The following is a 20316-nucleotide window of genomic DNA, read 5'->3' as shown; positions in this document are numbered from 1 at the left end:
TCTGAGAGCGACGAGATTTCAGCCTGCACAAGATAAAATGAATCTCCCCTTGGAGTGAAGGAGTCACCCCCCTGTATCCGCAGGCACCAAGTGCAATGACAATCAGCTGCGTGGATCTTCTCTCCTTTGAAGCTGCATGGAACCTGCATCTCTGGTTGGTCTGGTCCCCTTGGTCCTCTCTAGCAGTTGCTCAATTTGAGAGATGGTAAGCCCTTGCCTCTCCTTGCAGGACAGTACCCCTGTGCAATGCGACTCTTGCAGCTACCAAGGCTTGTTTGTTCCTCCTCCAAGGGAACTTCAGGCTCCATGTAGCCTGGCCCCCAGCACTCCTCCTTGAAACGCACAGTCTCCTGCCTGCTGCTCCAGTGACATGGGACACTTCTTCAGGTGTGCTCAGTGGGCCTCACTGCGACTCCTGTGCCTGCTGCCTGTGGATGGCCTGTGGGGGCTGCCTCCTCTTCTAGTCACTCTCCCAGCTGCTGATGGTCACCCCAGACTCCCCTCCTTGGGTTGAGTTTCCTGGACCTTGCTGGTCCTCTTCAGCCTTGCAAGTCTTCGACCTTTGCATTTGCCAAGGCTTGTTAGAGGTTTTCCAGTACCACTGACTGACTGCATCACGACTCTCGATGTGGGACATCACTTGCATCACTTCTGCGACTCCTCTTTGGCTCCTGTGCTGCACTGCTGACCTTCTTTGTCCACCGTCGACCTGGTCCTGCATCTACAGAAGGGTGGGTAGTGGCTCCTACCACAACCGGACACTCCATCACAAACTGGACTTGGTTCCCTTCCATTGCATGTCCTTTTCTGTCAGGATCCACCTTTGGGTTCTTCCAGTCTTGTTTGGGTCCTACACAGTCATTTTCCAAAGTCTTCCTGTTGGTTTTTGGAGAAAAACACATACTTACCTCTGTTCTCCTGGCCGCTGGGGGGGGGGTCACTCTGGTACTAACCTCTTGGGGTTCTTAGTTCCTCCAACTCCCTTCTACTGATTCCACTCCCTTGGGTGGGGGACTGTCTTTCACATTCCTCTTTTTTAGTATATGGTTTGGTCCTCCCCAGGGCCCTCACTGTTAGCTATTGCTTTTATCAATGCCTATTGCTTTCTAAGCTATTTACTGTTTGCTAATGTTTATATAATAGTGTGTTTACTTACCACTAGTTGGGGTATTGCCTAGACAGTATTTTAATATTTGTGTTACTATAATAAAGTACCTTTATTTTTCTGATACTGTGTGGTTCTTTCATGTGTCTAAGTGCTGTGTGACTGTAGTGGTATTGATTTGCTTGTCTTCTAGTTAAGTCTTGGCTGCTCGACAGCTACCTCTAGAGAGCCCTGGCTTCCTAGACACTGCCAACACTTCACTACTAGGGAATACCTGGAGCTGGTATAAGGTGATAACACCACAGGTGCTCGCCACACACCAGGTCAGCTTCCTAAAGCCTTGATTACTGTTCACAGCTGACTATAGCCCAGACAATCCCATTAAAATGTTGAATTTTCGACCCTGTACATGATTTACAATTGTAAAAGGACATACAACATGCAGCCTGAGATAACACCCCCAGGAAGTGTGCTTCGTATTTACTGGAGTGGTTATAGTAAGTTGGCCTCTGTATCCCAACTTATCAAAGTCCCTGTGAAGAGGGTGCACTGAGAGAGCACCAGGTCTGAATAGCACAAGTTGATGGGGAAAACCAAGGCAACAAACAGGGATGCTGTGATGTTTATGTGGTCCGGACCCAAACTGCAGAGCCTGCTTTGAGAAACCAACACTGCAATCCCTGATCTGTTCAGATGTGCTGCAACCACCGCCATTACCCTGGTGAAGACCCTGAGTTCTGATGTTATCTGGAACAAGTGAAATGTGAACCGCTGCTTGGAGCTTACCTGGGAGGTTACCTTGAAAAGCAAGTACCTCCTTTTTGCTGCAGGTTCAGTACATGGAGGTATTAGTCCTGCATTCGAAAGAAAGTGGTCTCAGAGACAGAGAGGGACAGAAGCTTGAATTTCTCATTGCAGGGAAACGTGTTAAAGATACTGAGATCCAGTATCCATCCTTCAGGAGCACTATGCAGTCACATGAGTAACATCTATGACTAACCTCCTGCTCTGGGAATAATTCCACTGACCCATTTTGCTTTAAAGTCTCAATCTTTTCTTGGCACATGCTAATATGCTCACCTGATTGGGAAAGAGGGAACAGGGAGAATTTGAACCGTTGGAAGAGATGACCATAGCTCATTTGGATGAGTTGCAGGACCCCTGGTCCATCGTCATAGCCTGACAACCCTTTAAATAATGCAGTACCTTCCCCCGACAGAGATACTCAGAGAAAGAAAAAAAACACGAAAGCGATTTTCCAGGTGGTGCAGGGAGGAAGAGGTGGCCTGCCCTTGGATCCACTACGGTCCCTGTACTGCTGTAGGAAGTGCAGTGGGAGAGTTAGTATTCACAGAAGAGCATACATTTTGAGTCACCACAAAACTCGCAGCACTGCCTATAAAACTGATAGGACATGACAGCTATAAGGACTGAGCCACAGCCCTTTCTGATTTAAACTGCCTGAGCCCTGAATATGCTGTTTATACCATATACCTCCACCAAAGTTGCCTTTGCAGCGGACTTGAAGACTTGGTACCACCATCTATGCCATCTCCCACAGTGCCTAAATCTTGCCAAAAGGCACGTAGCACTCACAGAACTGAGCGGAGCACCAGATTTCCTGAGGAGAAAACCATCTTTCCAGCATCCTCTATTTTTTCCTATTCCTAGTTGCGAGTAGAGCTGGGAAATGAACTTGGATTCTACTCCATCAGGCTTAGTTGCAGAGGGCAAGATGATAGAAAAGCTGGATCCCCTAGAGCTGACCATTAGCGATTGCCAATGTTCCCACAGGTGTTTAGTCAAACGTCTTGATACGCTCCATCAGGACGTCAAACAGAAGCAAGGGCTCAGAGGCAACAGCCAAAGGGCACTTCAATTTAATCTCCAGAGAAGTGCCTAGATCGCGTACGTTCTGGAAGGCCGAATCAGTTCCACCTGTACTTGTAGGAGGCAGTAAACTGGCTCCTGTGATGCTGTCAAACAAGTTACTTACCTTTGGTAACAAATTATCTGGTAGGGACATTCTAGTTGCAGATTCCTTACCTTAGAAATTCCCCCAGGTGTCAGACTGGATCTGGAGATTTTTCTTCAAGCAGTACCCTTGCGCTCCGTCAGGTGGCGTCAGTCAACTCCGCATCCATCGGTGGTGCCGTGGACGCCGTGATGACATCGCAGTAGTATGTAGGTGCCACCCCAGCGATTATGCGTGGGGGTGGCGGTGGGGGGAATGGGGTGGGGGTTGAGTAGTAGGGGGTACTGATCCATGAGGACGTTGGATTCCACGGCCACACAGAGGCTCGGCAGCAAGCGCATTAGATGGCTGGCGGGAAATGAACACAGTTGGACGCCCCTTCCGTAGGCACAAAACTGGCGAAAGCAGACTGAAAAGGGGACGAGAAGCAGCTGCAAGGCCAAGGGCCTGAGTCTTAGCCTGGGACTACTTAAAGCGATTGAGCGCTAAGTCTGCTTTGCGTCCGAAGAGACCGATGCCATCAAAGGGCATGTCCATAAACAATTGCTTGACATCCCCTGAAAAGTCGGACGTCCTCAACCAAGTGTGGCATCTCAAGGCTACAGTCAACGCAACCGAGCTACCTGGTGAGTCAGTCGTGTCCCGCCCACAATGAATCGTGAACTTAGGTGCATCTCTGCTGTCAGCAACAGCTTGGGAGAGAATGGGCAGAGGCCTCCTCCAGGACCTGTGGCAGCATCTGCGCAACCATATCCCATAAAGTATGGGAGTAGCAGTCCAAAAGGCACTCAGTGTTCACGAACCGCAGTGCCGGACTGGAGGAAGAAAACGTTTTCTTCCCAAGTTGGTCCAGTCTTTTTGATTCCCTGTCTGGGGTGCATAAGGGAACGTGCCAAAAGAGGAAGCTTGGATGACTAGACTCTCGGGTGTAGGCTGTTGGGTCAGGAATTTAGGGTAATTAGGTCAAGGCCTACGGCAGCGGGCGATTATCCTGTTGACAAGAGTCCAAGTGCTAGGTTTAGCCCTTGTCCCCAGCAGGACATCAGTGTGGCCTTCATAGACTGGCAAAAGGGGTTCACATGTGGAAGTCCTGGGCTGAAGCACCTCAATCAGGAGGTTAGTTCTGACCTCCACGGAAGGCAGCTCAAGGCCCGGGACCTCAGCCGCTCTTTGCACCACCAAAGAGTAGGAGGCTCCCTCCTCCGTAGCCACAGTAGGGGGGAGAAAGCATACCAGAGTCAGGGGAGATGTCAAGACCACTGGCTTCACCAAACTCCTGAGCCCAGTCTACATCAGGGGCATCTGGCTGGTATTCCAAAGGGTCCAGCAACCTCTCCATACTCTCACAGTACCCATAGGGATAAGGGTCAGGATCCAACCTGGGGAATGAAATCCCAGTTGAAGTCAAAATCGATGTCCGGCAACATCGTTCTGGCTCCAGGTCAGAGTCGGGAATGAGTATGGGGTCGACCTCGATCGTGGGCATGACCAACATTGGGAGCGTCGACTTCAGTACCAGAGAAGGTCGCAATAGCACGACTGGCATTGGCTTGGATGCAGTAACGGATCCTAGGGTGCCCTCTGAAGCCACCAGCGCGGAACCTGATGGGGCCCCTGCAGGCCCTACTGGAACCAAGGGCATCACAGGAGGGTAAGTCTGCCCAAGATGAGGCATATGGCCTCATAAAACTCGCTAAGTTGGGCAGGGGTGTCTCCAGCTCCTGGAAATTCAGAGAGGCGATGAGCTGACCCAGAAGCAGGCTCCAAGGGCAGAGGCCTAGAAGGATGATGCTCCTCCCATGTTAAATCATCCAAGCGACGGTGCAAAGTTGAAGAACATTTGCTCTTCTTTGATTTCTTCTTGTGACCAGAATGTCGCGAGGGACATGGACAAGTGTTGATGGATCCGCGAGCGGTCTCGTGACCATCCTCTCGAACAAGACCGGAGTGATGTGTAGCTGAGTGCGGGCCGCTATGAGCTTTAGGGACCGCTCCCTCAAAGCCTTCAAGTTCATGCCCGGCACCCTGAGCATGACTTTGGGTCGTGGTCATGCTCCAGGTACCACAAGCACAGAAGGTATGGATCCGTCAGCGACATCATGTGGTGACAGGAGCCACACGGCTTGAATCCGGTCTTACAGGAAGACATCTTGATGCACCAAGAAGGACAAAAACTTCGACAAAAGGGTTAAAAAGTCAGTCAAAAAGCGACTGAGGGTAGCTCGTCTCTGGATCTGCACGTAGGCTGGTGTTGAAAGAAAAAAACTCACGTCAGTGTACCTGGGTGGCGCCTATGTACGACCACGACATCAATGACTGATGTGGAGTCGACCAATGCCACCTGACGGCGCTCAAGAGTACTGCTCGAAGCTGACGCCGGGGGAAATTCTAAGGTAAGAAATCTGCAACTAGAAGTCTCTAACAGATAAGCCTGCCTGGAGCGACCATTTATAAACTTTAAATATATTTTGGAAATTCATTTTCTCCAAACATCAGCTGATGAGTTCTGAAAACACAGTTTCATCTAAAAAAAAACCACTCAATTTGGGTATACACTTATCAATTCAACCAAACGTAGGTGCTGGCCCTTTTTGCTGGGGTCATCCCCAAACTTGTTGCCTCCTTCCTCCTATTTTTTCTGACCAGTTTCTGTATTTATGAATCTGGGCACTTTACCACGGCTAACCAGTGCTAAAGTGCATATGCTCTCTGTGTAAATTGTACTGGTAATTGGTTTATCCATGATTGGCATATCTGATTTACTAGTAAGTCTCTAGTAAAGTGTACTAGAGGTGCCCAGGGCCTGTAAACCAAATGCTACTAGTGGGCCTACAGCACTAGTTGTGCCACCCACATTAGTAGGCCTGTAAACATGGCTCAGACCTGCCACTGCAGTGTCTATGTGTGCAGTTTTAAACTGCCAATTCGACTTGTCAAGCCTAAACCTTCCTTTTTTAAACATGTAAGGCACCCCTAAGGCAGGCCCTAGGTAGCCAATGGGCAGGGCGTAGTGTATGTTAAAGGCAGGACATGAACTGATGTGGTTTACATGTCCTAACAGTGAAATACTGCCAAATTTGGTTTTCACTGTTGCAAGGCCTATCTCTCTCATTGGTTAACATGGGGGCTGCCTTCAAATATCCTTAAAAAGCAGTTTCCCTTTGAGAGCAGATAGAAATTTGGAGTTTGGGGTCTCTGAACTCACAATTTAAAAATACATGTTAGTGAAGTTGGTTTTTAGACTGTTACTTTGAAAATGCCACTTTTAGAAAATGAACATTTTCTTGCTTTAACCATTCTGTGACTGCCTATTTGTGGATTCCCTGTCTGGGTCAGACTGACAGTTGGGCTGTTTGTGAATCCCCTTTAGACAGTGACACAAAGGGAGCTGGTGTGTAGCCTGCATATCCTGATGAGTCATCTGATCTGGAGTGGAAGGAGGAGTGGTCACTTACACCTGAACGGGCTGTGCCTGCCCTCACATAATGCAGTCTCCAACCCCCTGGTGTGTGTCTAGGGCCTGGCTAGGGCAAGGCAGAATCTGTAAACAACAGAGACTCCCCTTTGAAGTTTGCCTACTTCAAAGGCAGAAAGGGGTACAAGTATTTGACCTAAAACCCCAAACTTTAGATCACTTCTGGAACCAAGAGGAACAGAACCTCTGCCAAGGAGAAGAGCCGAAGAGCTGAGGAAAAGTGCTGCCCCTGCCTGCGACTGTGCTATGTTGGGCTAACCTGCAGTTGCTGCTTCCACCTGTGAAAGGGGACAAAGAGTGGACTTTGCTGTGCATTCCTGCTTGAGAAGAATCTCCAAGGAATTGGACTGGACTGAACTTGCCTTCTGTTTTGAAGTCTCAGGACCATCAAAGAGTTCCTCTGCCAGCACCTGGACTCTCTGCTAAGACTACTGCCCTGCCAAGTGGTGCCCTATCTAGTACCAGGGACTTTGAAAGGTGAAGTTGGAAGAAGAAGGACTGAAATCCACACACAGAACAACGTGCAGGAAAATGTTCGGTGCACCATCTGCAACGCGCTGATAAACGAAGCGCCACCCGCTTCACGGCTAAAATTGACGCTCCACCTCCAGCGCGGCTGGGAGTTCGACGCATCGCGGCTGCTGATAACGATGCAAACCCCACACAGTGAGGTTTTCTAACACCATGCGACCAGATTTCTCACGTATTTTCCCTGGGCGTCAGTCATCGTGAATCAACGCTGTTCAGAGGTGCCCTGCCCAGAAATCGCTGCATCACTCTCGTGCAAGGGAGAAAAACGATTCATCGCCTACCCGGCCGGAGAAGAAACGACACACGGCCTTACTTGCAAGTAGGGAATCGACGCATCGCTGACTTCTCCGACGCATGCTCGCCTGTGCTGCTTTATTTTTTTACACAAACCAGGTACTTTGTGTAAAATCTGCGTTTCCATTTGACTTGTGTATGTTGTATTTTTGTTGTTTTGGGCGTTTGATTTAGATAAATATTACCTATTTTTCATTGTATTACTGTGTGTGTTAGTACAAATACTTTACATGTTCGTTCTGAGATAAGCCTGACTGCTTGTGCCAAGCTACCAAGGGGGTAAGTAGAGTGAGAGTCCCTGCTTGTACAGAGTGCAAAATGACTGCCAACTAGAGACCCCATTTCTAACAATCACTTAAAGATAGCCAACGAGCTAATCGTTGAAGAATTCTGATCCAGCATTAGTATGAGGGGTAACAATTTGTCCACCTCCTCCTCACTGTTGTCCTCATCTTACCGAACATTTTGGAGCCCTTGAACCACCACTGAGCCCGAGCTGAATAGTAATACTGTTGTCAAGAAAGAGGCTGGGGACCTCCAACGTGGAAGGATGGGCCTTTGTTATCTCATAGCAAGACATGGACAGACGTTGACTCCAGATGAGAAATGGGCATCGGAACCAGATCAGGTGGGTGCCACAGGGCTGGTGCTGAAGCAGTTGAGACCAGTGGGTCCTCTGCAACTGGAATGGCGGCATGTGAATGCAAGAAGCAGGTAAGAGGCCCCAAGGGTCAGTTAGCACTATAGACTGACACGCTGGTAGAAGTGGAACTACAGAGTCTCCACCACTGCATGGGACCTGACGGCACTCCATAGAGAGATGGCATAACTTTGAAAATTTGCTACTTGCTGTGGGATCAATGGCTGCCATGGAACATTGTGGTATGCCACAATATGGTACGAGAGCTGCCCTAAAAAACTTCACACAAGACGAGCCCCGTGACTTAGTGTGGAAACAGGACTGCTATTCAGAGTGCAATCTGCCCTGCTTTCTGCGACTTGAAGAGTTTTGCCTCCTGCTCCATGATCAACTAGAGTGAATCAGGGAGCATTTACCACACAACTTTGAGTCATGACCAAAACCTACACACCACAGGCAAATGTTGCGTTGATACCTTACTGACATCTACTTCCTCCAACCGTTAAGCAGCTTCAATAGCGTGATCTGGAGGATGGGGGAAGACATTTCCCTAGCACATTGTTGTAATTTGTGAAATTTTAGAGTTACTAAAATCCAGGAGCTCACGATCTGTGTCCAACGGCACAGAAAAAGAGAACCACATTGGGGAGGCTCTTTTATGTGGCTCCATGCTGTCACTTCTGGTAGCGGTGCGATGTTCCAGAGTCTGGTGGCACCACATAGTAACCTGCAGGAGCAATTCTTTTAGGTTGGTGTTACAAAGTTAAATGCTTGCTGTGACAGGCTGAAATGTGTGGCTAAGGTTCCTGATCCACGTATCCACAGATAATTGCATTGGCCATAGGGCCCAGTACTACTTGTTTTCGAGTGCCTTTGGAGGATACATCAATGACCTCAGAAGATACCTGTACTATTTTTTTGCGTTACTCCTAATCTAATTTTTTAAAACTTACAATTACTATTAGACCCGACAGCCTTAAGGTGGTCATCCCCCAACCTTTTGCCGGCCTGCCCCCCTCCACTTTTCTGACACTGTTTTTGCTAGTTTTAGGACTCTGCGCACTTTACTACTGCTAACCAGTGCTAAAGTGCATATGATGTCTCCCTTAAACATGGTAACATTGGTCCAAGTCCCTTGTAAAGTGCACTACATGTGCCCAGGGCCTGTAAATTAAAAGCTACTAGTGGGCCTGCAGCACTGATTGTGCCACCCACATACGTAGCCCCTTAACCATGTCTGAGGCCTGCCATTGCAAGGCCTGTGTGTGCAGTTTCACTGCCACTTCGACTTGGCATTTAAAAGTACTTGCCAAGTCTTAAACTCCCCCTTTTTTACATACAAGTTACCTCTAAGATAGGCCCTAGATAACCCATCGGGCAGGGTGCTATGTAGGTAAAAGGCAGGATATGTGCTTTATATGTCCTGGTAGTGGAAACATTCCTAAATTGGTTTTCCACCACTGTGAGGCCTGCTCCTTCCGTAGGATAGCATTAGGACTGCCCTCATATACTTTTTTAGTGGTAGATTCTGATCTGAAAGGGGCAACCAGGTCATATTTAGTATGGCAAGAATGGTAATAGAACATCCTGCTTATTGGTGAGGTTGGATTTTATGTTACTATTTCAGAAATGCCACTTTTAGAAAGTGAGCATTTTTCTCCACTTAAAAACCATCTGTGCCTTACAGTCTGTCTCCAATCAACTGGGCTGGTTGACAGCGTCCTTTTGCATTTTACCCAGACAACCACAAACACAGGACACTCAGTCACACCTGTACTCATATGCATATTGAATGGGTCTTCCTGGGCTGGAAGGGTGGAGGACCGGACACTTACACTTCAAAAGCTAGTGACCTGCCCTCACACAATGGACTGCCAAACCCCCTACTGGGACCCTGGCAGGCAGAACTGTACTGAAAGGGGAACTTGTACACTTCAAAAACACTTGTTGAAGTCTCTCCCACTTCAAAGGCATTTTAGGGTATATAAACTGGGTCTCTGACCCCCACCAACTCCGACACATCTCCACCTACACCTGCATCCCATCAAGAGGAACTGCCTGGATACCCAAAGGACTCATCTTTACTGCTTTGCTGAGAAGGACTTTGCCTTCCCCAAAACTGTTCTCTAAGGCCTTGAATTCAGCTTGCCTCCTGTTTTCTGAAGTCTCAGGGCCAAAAAGAGTTAATCTCTTCAGGAAACTCCTTGCGCGTCGAAAATCGACGCACCACCTGCTGGAATCAATGCAAAGCCTGCATAGTAACCAAGAAATTGCCACACAGCAGACTGGAATGATGCAGCCTGGCTTCCCGAGTGGACGCAGCAACTGCCTTGCGGCTGAAAATTTGACGCATAGTCTACCGGATGACTTAGCGCTCGTGTCGTCTTCCAGTGCATCAAGGTTTTTCCCCGCATCGTCCCTTGGCGTCAAAATACCCTTGCAGTGAGAAACCAAGACCGCATGCCAAACAACGATGCAAACTCCTTGCAGCGTGGAAAGAAACGCATTATCTGTGCCGCGTCGGAAAATCCAACTCACACCATATTTTTCCATGCATCTCCTCCTCTGCAGTCTCTGTGCGTCATTAGTTTTTGACGCAAACCAGGTACTGTGTGTAACAAAGACCACTGTCTATTTTTAAGGATTAAGGCTCTTTTAAACATTTTAAAAGTGTTATTTCAACTTTTGCTTATTGGATCTTTGTTTGTCCGTATTTTGTTTTTCAGATAAATATTACCTATTTTTCTAAAACCGTGTGGTGTATTTTTGTGATGTTTTCATTGTGTCACTGTATGATTTATTGTACAAATACTTTACACATTGCCTTCTAAGTTAAGCTTGACTCCTCAGTGCCAAGCTTCCAGATGGTGGGCACAGGATAATTTGGATTGTGTGTGACTTATCCTGACTAGGATTGTAGACCCTACTTGGACAAAGGTGTATACATACCTCTGCCAACTAGAGACGCCATTTCTAACAATTATTATTTTAAAAAGATATTCCTCTGATTGGACATCACGTTTATTGAATGAAATTAAATGTATTATCCAATAACTGACTAACCTTGGATAACCAATCATACAAAAGAAATGATTTAAATATCCATTTACAGTACTTATCAGATACTTCCTAGTAACCAGAACCATCCTAAGTTCCAAAGATAAAGGCAACACATCCCATATCCAATACCATACACTTTGATGGAACATACAGGGGACCTGGATTTGCTTGCACTTCAATTCTTAAAGACGTGTCACTGCAAGGTTCACCATCAAATGGGTCATCAAAAACCACTATCTGATTTCAGCCAATCCACTCTCCACTGCAAAGTCCCTCAAGTTAGGTCAAAGTTGGGAACCCTCATCAACTCAGTTGTCTTTATCTCAAAAATAATTAATATGACAAATAACATTTTTTTTACAACATTCTGTGCCTAAGGTGGATTGTTCTCCTACTGCTGAAACACAGCTGGTTTTCCCTGGTCATTGAAGTATCACTTTCAAGCATGTACGACTGCAACAGCATCCTTCTCAAAAGAAAACAGCCACAAATATGACCAAAGTCAGTCATACCTCTCATCCTCTGCTTAGAAAAATGAATCACATCTCACCTACACCTAGATTGCCTCTCCACTGTTTGGTGTTTAAGAAGATGGTCAAGTTCAATACCCTTTGCCTATTTACATCACACACATACAAGGGTCAGTGGAATTACTGGGATGTTCAAGGTGTCAGCTCCAGGGGCGAGTTTCTCCACACAGACTGGGATCGTTCTAAGATCAGGTTCTTTCGGGAAGGGGTCCTGCAGACTCAGATGCATGTGCAAGAATGCCAGTTAAAAAGGGAAACATTCTACCCCATCTTCATCTTTTTATAACTATGGACTCTAAGAGACACAAATCTGTACTACTGCGCCTATGCCTGGTGGTGGCGAAGAAGGACATAGCTAGGTGATAGTGAGAGGAAGAATCACCAGACTTGGACACTTGGACGCATACTCTAGACCACTGCATGATACTGGAATAATCTGTATAGCAAGAGGCTGTCTCAACAAACACTTCAAAATATGGGAAAAATGGTAGGAATACAGAAGAATTTACATGACATTAGAAGCAATCAACAGTCCCCAATGGGAGAGACCTGACTGAGCTGATAAAATGAGCTCTTACCTAGACAGCAGAAGGGTGGAAACCGCTCCACTAAATGAGGGTCAATCTGCAGGCAGCAAGTAACAATGCTGCATAGGTATTTATAAAGCAAATCAATTAAGTAATTATGAACCACCATGTCAAAAAGGGCATGTTTGGTTCAGGATATTATTTGTAGTCTCAAAAAAAACAAAGGGTTTGGAAAAAACACTGCAGAAAATAACAATAATAAAAATGTTGTAAATTGCTGTTCAATATGTAAACCAATCTATAATTGTAAAAATAAACTTACTTTTCCATCCGTCTGATCCATTTTTCTAGTTCTTTTCATTATTTCTTCAATTCGCTGAAAGAGATGAAAGGGCTTGTTAGCTCAATTGGAACTGGTTCTCTTTTCCCTCACTTGCGTCAAACTCAATTGTTTTAGAGTTAGCTTGCTTTAATTTTTTCCCTGTTTAGATTGAGATTTAGATGACTTTAAATAACATTCCTGAATACTGCAAGCTGGCCCAGTGATTTACATGCTCACTCTAGGAAAGCAGCATCTTCCTGAAATAGTTACCCCCACTTTTTGCCTGGTTCCGTGTGTTAGACTGTAGTACACTGGGATCCTGCTAATCAGGACCCAGTGCCTGTGCTCTCTCCTCTAAATTTGGTTGCTGGTAAACTTTTACACCCCACAATTGGCATACTGCTGCACCCCATGTAAGCCCCTGGTATATGGCACTTCAGTACCCAGGAGATTGGTACACCAGGAGTCTCCCATAGGCAGCAGCATGTATTATGCCACCCACGAGAGCCCATGCAAACTGTGCCTACAGGCCTGCCATTGCAGCCTGCGTGAAACGGTGCATGCACCTTTTCACTATCGATCTAGAGCTTGCCTTATATCGTGATCAATGCACTTGGACATTATAAGTCACCCCTCTGGTACGTCCTTCAGCCCAAGGGCAGGGTGCATGTCCCTAAGTGTGAGGGTATATCTGCATGAGCAGGGTACCCCTACAAACCCCAGTCTCCATTCCCTGGGATTGTAAGTACGGGGAAGCCGTCTTAAGGTATGTAGTGAACACTGGTGCAACTACACGATGGCTTCTCCAAACCTAGGCATGTTTGTTACAAAACATGTTGGAATCGTGCAACTACAATGACTCCAGTGCTAGTTGCATGACCCCATGTTCTCTGGGGGTTCCTCAGAGGATCCCCCAGTTCTGTCTGTGCAGCCTTATGTGGTCTGACTGCCAGCCCACACTTCCACAGACTCCAGACACTGTTCTGCCCTCCTGCTGATATCAAAGCAAGGTACAGCAGCACAAAGGATTTCCTGCAAGGGAGAGGTGTGGTCACCTCTCCCTTCAAAATAGGTGTTTCGCTGAGGTGGGGTGGCCTCTGAATACCAAAAGATTACTTTAAAAGGCACAGTTGGTGTTCTCAAGGGGCCCATACCAGGACCTGCTCACCAAGCAAATAAATCAATTTCCCCTTCCAAAATAGACCATCTTGGTGGAAGGGCACGGAGCTAAAAGGATTACACCAACCACCTCCGGTGGTAACTGAAAGAAGGTCAACTGCTCCTGTTCAATGTCCATACTTCAAGATGGAGTCTCTGGAAGATGGGTTGCAGAAGCCTCCCCTCCAAATGGAAGATGAGGTCTGCCCTGGCAGTCAGACACGGAGTGAAGTAGGGGGTCCTCCTTCTGCTCAGATCGTGGCGAGTTTGTGGTGATAAAGGTGTCTTGAGCACCACAAATCTTTAGTGGAACCAAAAGAATCAGGGATATGAGAGGAAACACGTAGTGAAGTGGAAAGTTCCACCTCAATAAAAAACACATCGCCTGAGGCTCCCTGCAGCGCATACAATGGACACTAGGGCACCGGGCCCACCTGAAAGGTCCCCCACAGGGCAAAGATGTACTGTACCACGTCCAGGTGCCGATGACACTCATGATCGGCAAGATCACAGTGGTTCTTGGGGTACGAGGCCCAGTCAAATACTTAGCAACTAGCCATATCCCATGCTGATGCGCTCAAGTTCAGAGCCTCAGAGCGTCTCAACAAAAAAGGCGAGGCCCTAGTTCTCTGTGCTTGAACCACATCACAGTTGTGTTGTCTGTTAAGAATGAGAAAGGCCTCGAGCACCAGCTGGACAGCACTTAGTTCGCTCTTGTAAAGACCAAAGTTCCTCCAGATGAGCACCCACCAGAGGGCAGATGCACCCATCACCCCTGGAGGAAAGACTTTCCCTGGAACAAGTGCTTCTCTACTGCCCAGATCATAATTGTGCTGGAACCAGTGCCTGTGTAGGCATTACTGGAGAACCCTCATATGCCAGTTTACTATGTCATGTCCAGTACAGCCCTATTAACAAGAGGTGCTGCGAGGACTCTGGGTGAGTCTTGGGCAAATTGGAGGAAAATCCCAAGTTGATCAGCAGGGAGGCTGTTGCCTGTAAGTGCTGCAATACCATCTGTGGCAAACATGCTTTGAGCAACTTATAATCCAGGCACCAAGATGCTAGCTCTTCTGAGATGGGCCACAACCACCTCCATCAATTGTGAAGACTCAAGGTGCTGATGTTAGTCCTAATGTGAGGCGCACAAACTGCTAGTGAATGGATGCTCCTAGGAAATGGATGTTCCCCCAGTGCAATCATTTATGTATGTGAAACTACACACCATGCACATTGAAGAACACCATCCAGTCTTCTGCTTCCACCACCAGAAGAACCGGAGAAAGTGACAGCATCTTCAGATTTTTCTTGTGGAGGTAAAAGGTCAAGAGCTTGCGGTCTAGAATCAGAATAAGATTGCTGGTCATTTTTAGGCACTCTGAAGTACGGTGAAGCATTTCTGTTTAGGTTCCTGCTTCGTCACCAAATTCACTGGTATTTTCTGCAGCAGGGGTGCTATGTCCTGTTGCAGGATCAAAGGAGGTCTTCTGACTGAAGGAACTGCTTGGGGCTTCGAGTAAGGGGTCTGCTGGATGGGTAGGGCATACCCCCTTTCAACATTCTGAAGGAAACCACTGGCCCAATGTCACAGCCTTTCAGGCCTGAAGAAAGGAGGATACCTATTCTCCCACGAGTTCAAAGGGAAAGATAAGCGACTTTCCAGGCGGTGCAGGAGAGGGGGTAGGGTGATGGGTCTGATGGCTTTTGATTTTAACAATCTCTCTATTGTCTGAACTGCTGTTGTAGTACTGTGGGGGTTGGAAATGATGGCTTTGAGAAAGCTAAGACCTTAGCAAAACCCATTAATTTAATCATAGCTGTAAGGAAAAGGCCTCTTTTTGTATGGTCACCCCCAAACATAAGGACTGACAATGCTTGTTTTTAGACTCAGAGTGCACTGGGGTCTGCTAACCATACCTCATAGCCCTGTCACTTAAAAGTGTATGTTCGATTGGCCTAAACCCAACTGTAATAAGCTAACTTACTTCTAATCACCTAGTATATGTCACCAGGTATATCCAGGGCCTGTAAGTTAGAGACCCCTGCCAACCCTGAGTGGGACAAAGTAAAACATGACTCCCAGCCTGCCACTACAGACCAGTAGAGAACTTTAAAACGGCTAACTGGACCTTGCCATTTTAAGTAATGGCAAAGCCCTTTTTAGGTTGAGCACAGCAGCGTGCAATCGCTGCTTTTCCAATGTTTTGTTATCTATTTGGGCTTTTGGCCACACCCATCACTATCCCCCGTTCATGGGGGCTTGGCCTTCAAAAATCCTTTGTCATCACTGGTAAATGCTTCACGGTTGTCCCTCCTTGAGGCGGTTTGGTTACCGCCTTGGACATCGACCCTGTTACATGATTAATTGCACTTATGCTGATATGTTTGACTGCTAGCTAACTTTTTTCCTTTTTTGTGTCTCCTTCATGCTCATGGCAAGGCGCTTTGAATTGGCTTGCTTACGTGAAACTATTACTTATCTTTTTCAATTTATGTGGCAAGAAAAGTGTGGTTATGAGTTTACAACACCAGTAGCTCTAACTCGAACAAATGAGACCCATTGTATTGCAAATGGTTGTTTATATATGCAAGTCATCCCTACAGCAGGCCTATCGAGTCCTAAAGCACGGTGCAGCATATTAAAAAGTAGAACATGTGTTTTATATGTTCTGACAGTAGAATCCCCCAATTGTGTTTTTTTTTATGTGGGAGAGACTGGTCAGCCCATTAGCAAATACAGAGTTCCACACTGACAACTCAGCTGTGCTAACTTTTGAAAAGGACTACCAGAGTTGGTTATTCAAGGTATCAAACAGCTTGTTACATTAAGCCCCACTTGATGCCCAAGACAAAATTAATTTTACTTGTTGTCACATGCAAGTTTGCCACGGGACATTTACAGATGCTGGCCAAGAAACAACCTTCTGCCTCCTTGGGGTGACATGTAACCAGCTCCCAGGACAGATAACAATAAAAGTATATTACTGGAGGAGGGGTTTCCTCTTCCTTGAAGGAAGTCACACAAGGTGCTAGCCCTAAAGGCGAGCTTCAGAGGAAAAGCTGACTTTGAAGGGCAAATGGTGAACACATTCAAGAGGAGCTGCTTTTTCGGTTGGGTAGACAGGTTGGCGTTGAGGACAGAGAGGGGAAAACAGTGGCTAATCCATGGGCATGTAGCCCTTAGGCAGCCCCACCACTAGGGTGGGGTACAGAGCTCCACACACCAAGGAAAGGCTCCGGATATCTTGGGACTGGACAGGATAGAGCACTCTGGGATAGCTAAATGCCACACTTAACAGGAAGTTGTCAACATCGTGGGGGACCTAGTAGCCAACTGGCTAGTGAGAGCAACCTCTCCTGAGGGCATTTTCTGGACATAAAAAGAGTCAACTCTGGCAGCCAAAACTCAGATCTCACTTGGACTGGAGAAGAGGTCCAAAGGAATGCCCTGCTGACCCTGGCACAGAGAGGCTCCACCGAAGTTGTCTGACTTCCTGTTTGCTGTACAGGGCCACAAAACCTGAAGTATCCTGCCAGGCGAGTTGGTAGCTGCAATTAATGGATCATTGCTCCTTGCCCCTGTGCAGCCAAAGAGACCAGGACCAAACATTCAAAAGTAGCACCCGAGTCTGCCCGACCCTGAGGAGTTGTCAGAGTACAGTTTGGTCACCCAGCAGGAGAGTTATCACTAAAAGATGGAAACTGCTGACTTTGTTGTGAAGGGCAACTAGGAGTCCAGGGGCGACTAGACTTTTGCTGAACCTAAGAGACTTTAAGAAATGCCGAACCCTGTGGCAAAAGTCAGGTTACCAAGACCGTGGAAAAAGGAGTAGCCCCCAGGAAGATACCTGTCAATTGCACAGCATATTCAGCCTCCTTGAGCATCTTCAGCATCCTGTATCCCTTCCATCAGGACAACTCCATATGAGAGGAATGGCAATTGGCCATTAACATTGGAACTGGACTGGAGACGGCTTTCCTTGCAGAGGTAATTGTTTCCTACGACCTTGTTGGTTCCCTCTGGCAGGCTCCCTCCCGGAGTTGTTTTCCCAAAGTCACTTTAAGTAACCGCATTCCATTTTGTCAAATGTTTTATTGAAAAAGTCTCTAAGTTGCAAATGTGTTGACTTTGCCATTGCTTGTTCACCATTAAGTAAGAAGTTGTGATGTACTGTTGCTTTAAAGATATATTTCTCAGGAACCCTCAAGTGGATCTTTTTTGTTCTGGTCTGGTGTCCATACATTTATGAAAATAGAGTATTTTTATAAATTGGTGTCGGATTTCTTGAGAGTTGTGTTTCTTTCGACATCAATTGTTTTGGTGCTGTTTAAATGCTTTACACGTGTTCCTTTGCTGAATCCTGACTGCTTGAAACCACAGCTAACCATTTCAGTCTGGCCCACCCTTCACATCAGATTCACAATATCCCATTTGGTGAAGTACTAAGAGCAGCAGAATGTGTAGTAATGACTCTGAATTTGAAAAGGAAGTACACAATATTTGACAATACTTTTTACAGCAAGGTTACCCAAGCAATCACCTGTGTATGGCAGAAAATCTTTGTGGGCTCAACCATCAAACAGGTAAAAGAAAGATGACATGAACACCAAAGGGCTTTCAGGAATCCAAATAACAATTATCCTATGTCTATACACCTCAAAAACACTGAATGTGGTAATAAAAACCGGAAGGAATATGCTTTGTAGCCATTGAATCAGTGAAACAAGAGATCACAAGTGAGAACGTTTTGGGATTTTCAAGCTAAAGGTTTTCTAACTGGGTTTCAATAGATAAGAGGAACTACACTATTTATTGTTATAACTCTAAAGTGCTCAGATACAGAAGGATGAACTCTGGGGATCTTTTAAATGAAGGACACCTCAGGTACTCTGTAAGGGTGGAAGAAAGTAACCACTAATTCTGAAAGTGACAGCAAATTAGTAGAAATTCAGAATTAAAATGGGTGTAATATCATTAACCATATATCATATATACCCACTGAAGGTTTCTAAAGAAAACATTGAGAAACCATTGAGAGAAGCATTGACTTTAACTAATCGAAATGGGCATCATCTTCTTGGTTTTGACCATATGTATTGGGAAATGGAACCTGGATAGGCCTGCCACTTTTAGTGAGTAACAGTCCTGTTTATTGAGCATGAGACAGTTAGCATGCAGTGACATGAACACAAGACTGGAGAATGTAATGGTGCTCGAGATGAACACAGTGAAAATGGATTAAGGTAATTTACACATAGCTCAGCATTAGGTTTACCATTCTGGAGTAATGTATTGGCTTATACACCAAATTATTAAAAGTTGAGCGGTTTGATCGATCTTTTGGTACAATCAACACGGAATAGGTAGCCTGGGTAGGTTTAGCCCCGTGGGACAGTTTATGGACAAGCAAGAAAGTAAACTAGGCGAGAGTAAACTTTCAGCTGATTGAGAACGGATATTGGTTTATGGACACATTGTACTGAAAGCTCTGAATCTAAAGAGTCATACAGTTATGAAGGGAGGAGCTTGTTCCACAGTGATTTTATCGGATTAGCACAAACAAGGAGTGCAAAAAGGTGTAGCATTTAAATGTTACGTAGAGGCGATGGGTCTTTACACTGAGAAATGATTAAGGTGACATGAGATAAAACAAGTTGCTTACTTGTAACTCTGTGGTTCTCCAGTATTGTATCTTTTATAGATTCACATGCTTGAATCTTCCCCGTCGTCATGGTGGGAGTCACACGGTAACAGTACTAAAAGCAGTGTCATAAAAGCTTAGCATTTACATCCATTTTAAAACCAATGCACACTGTAAACCTATTCACATTGTTTGAATATACCCAAACTTCAACCAACCAAAGCTCAGACCCAGAAGCACTCACCCCCTGCAGAGCCACCATACCTTAAATTACGAGAGTAATACAAGCATAAAAGGTCTGAAATGGTGAGCCTTAATGGGAAGAAGGGAGTGTTGCACGTGAATCTATAAAATATATCAATGCAGGAGAACAACAGTGTACAGGTAGGTATTGTTTTTTTCTCCGGTATTGTACCTTTTATAGATTCACATGCTTGAATCAGACTAGCTAGCAGTATCAATTTAACCATGGTGGTGGGCAAGGTGAACCATCCAACCATAACAGAACTTAAATGATAAAAGTACAACAAAGCACACAAACTGTAAAGAGGCACTGAAGAAGCAGCACAGAAGCAAGCAACATTAATAATTTAAAAATTTGAGAAAACAGATGTAATAACAGATATGGCCATACATCAAGATGAATACGTTATGAGAATAGGTGTCACAGAGTAGCCTGTCCAACTGCCACATCAGCTTTACTGCAGGAATCTAAGCAGTAGTGCTTTGTGAAGGTGTGAGCATTAATCCATGTTGCTAGCCTGCCGATGTTGGGTAGTGACTCCTGGAAACAGGGCTGAAGATGCTGCAACCTTCCGGGTTGAATGAGCCCTCACTTTAGCAGTAAGCGGACGTCCAGTCTTTTCATGACAGAAGGCTATACTCGACGACATGCAGCGAGCAATGCGAACACATGGTAAGGCTTCCCCCCCACTTTCTTGAAGATGAGTAGGAAATGAGCAGTTGACTTGATTTCCGGAAAGCTTTGGTTCTGTTTAGTTAGAACATCAACCAGGGTTTAATGTTTTGAGAATGTAAGGCTCTTTCCGCATGTGAG

At 46.0% G+C, this 20316-nt stretch overlaps 1 protein-coding gene across 17 annotated transcripts in view; it reads right to left on the bottom strand.

The window, feature by feature from the left end:
* The window catches only part of MAP7D3 (MAP7 domain containing 3), a 543746-nt gene that overhangs the window by 163314 nt on the left and 360116 nt on the right, over positions 1-20316 (bottom strand). For all 17 annotated transcript variants that reach the window (XM_069212462.1, XM_069212464.1, XM_069212463.1 and 14 more), the window contains one exon: positions 12460-12513. In XM_069212462.1, the coding sequence (XP_069068563.1) occupies positions 12460-12513 (54 nt within the window). The remainder of the gene's footprint in view (positions 1-12459; positions 12514-20316) is intronic.

The sequence above is a fragment of the Pleurodeles waltl genome, chromosome 2_1 (genome assembly GCF_031143425.1).
Source record: "Pleurodeles waltl isolate 20211129_DDA chromosome 2_1, aPleWal1.hap1.20221129, whole genome shotgun sequence".
Lineage (NCBI taxonomy): Eukaryota > Metazoa > Chordata > Amphibia > Caudata > Salamandridae > Pleurodeles > Pleurodeles waltl.
This window is presented reverse-complemented; position numbering and strand designations above follow the sequence as displayed.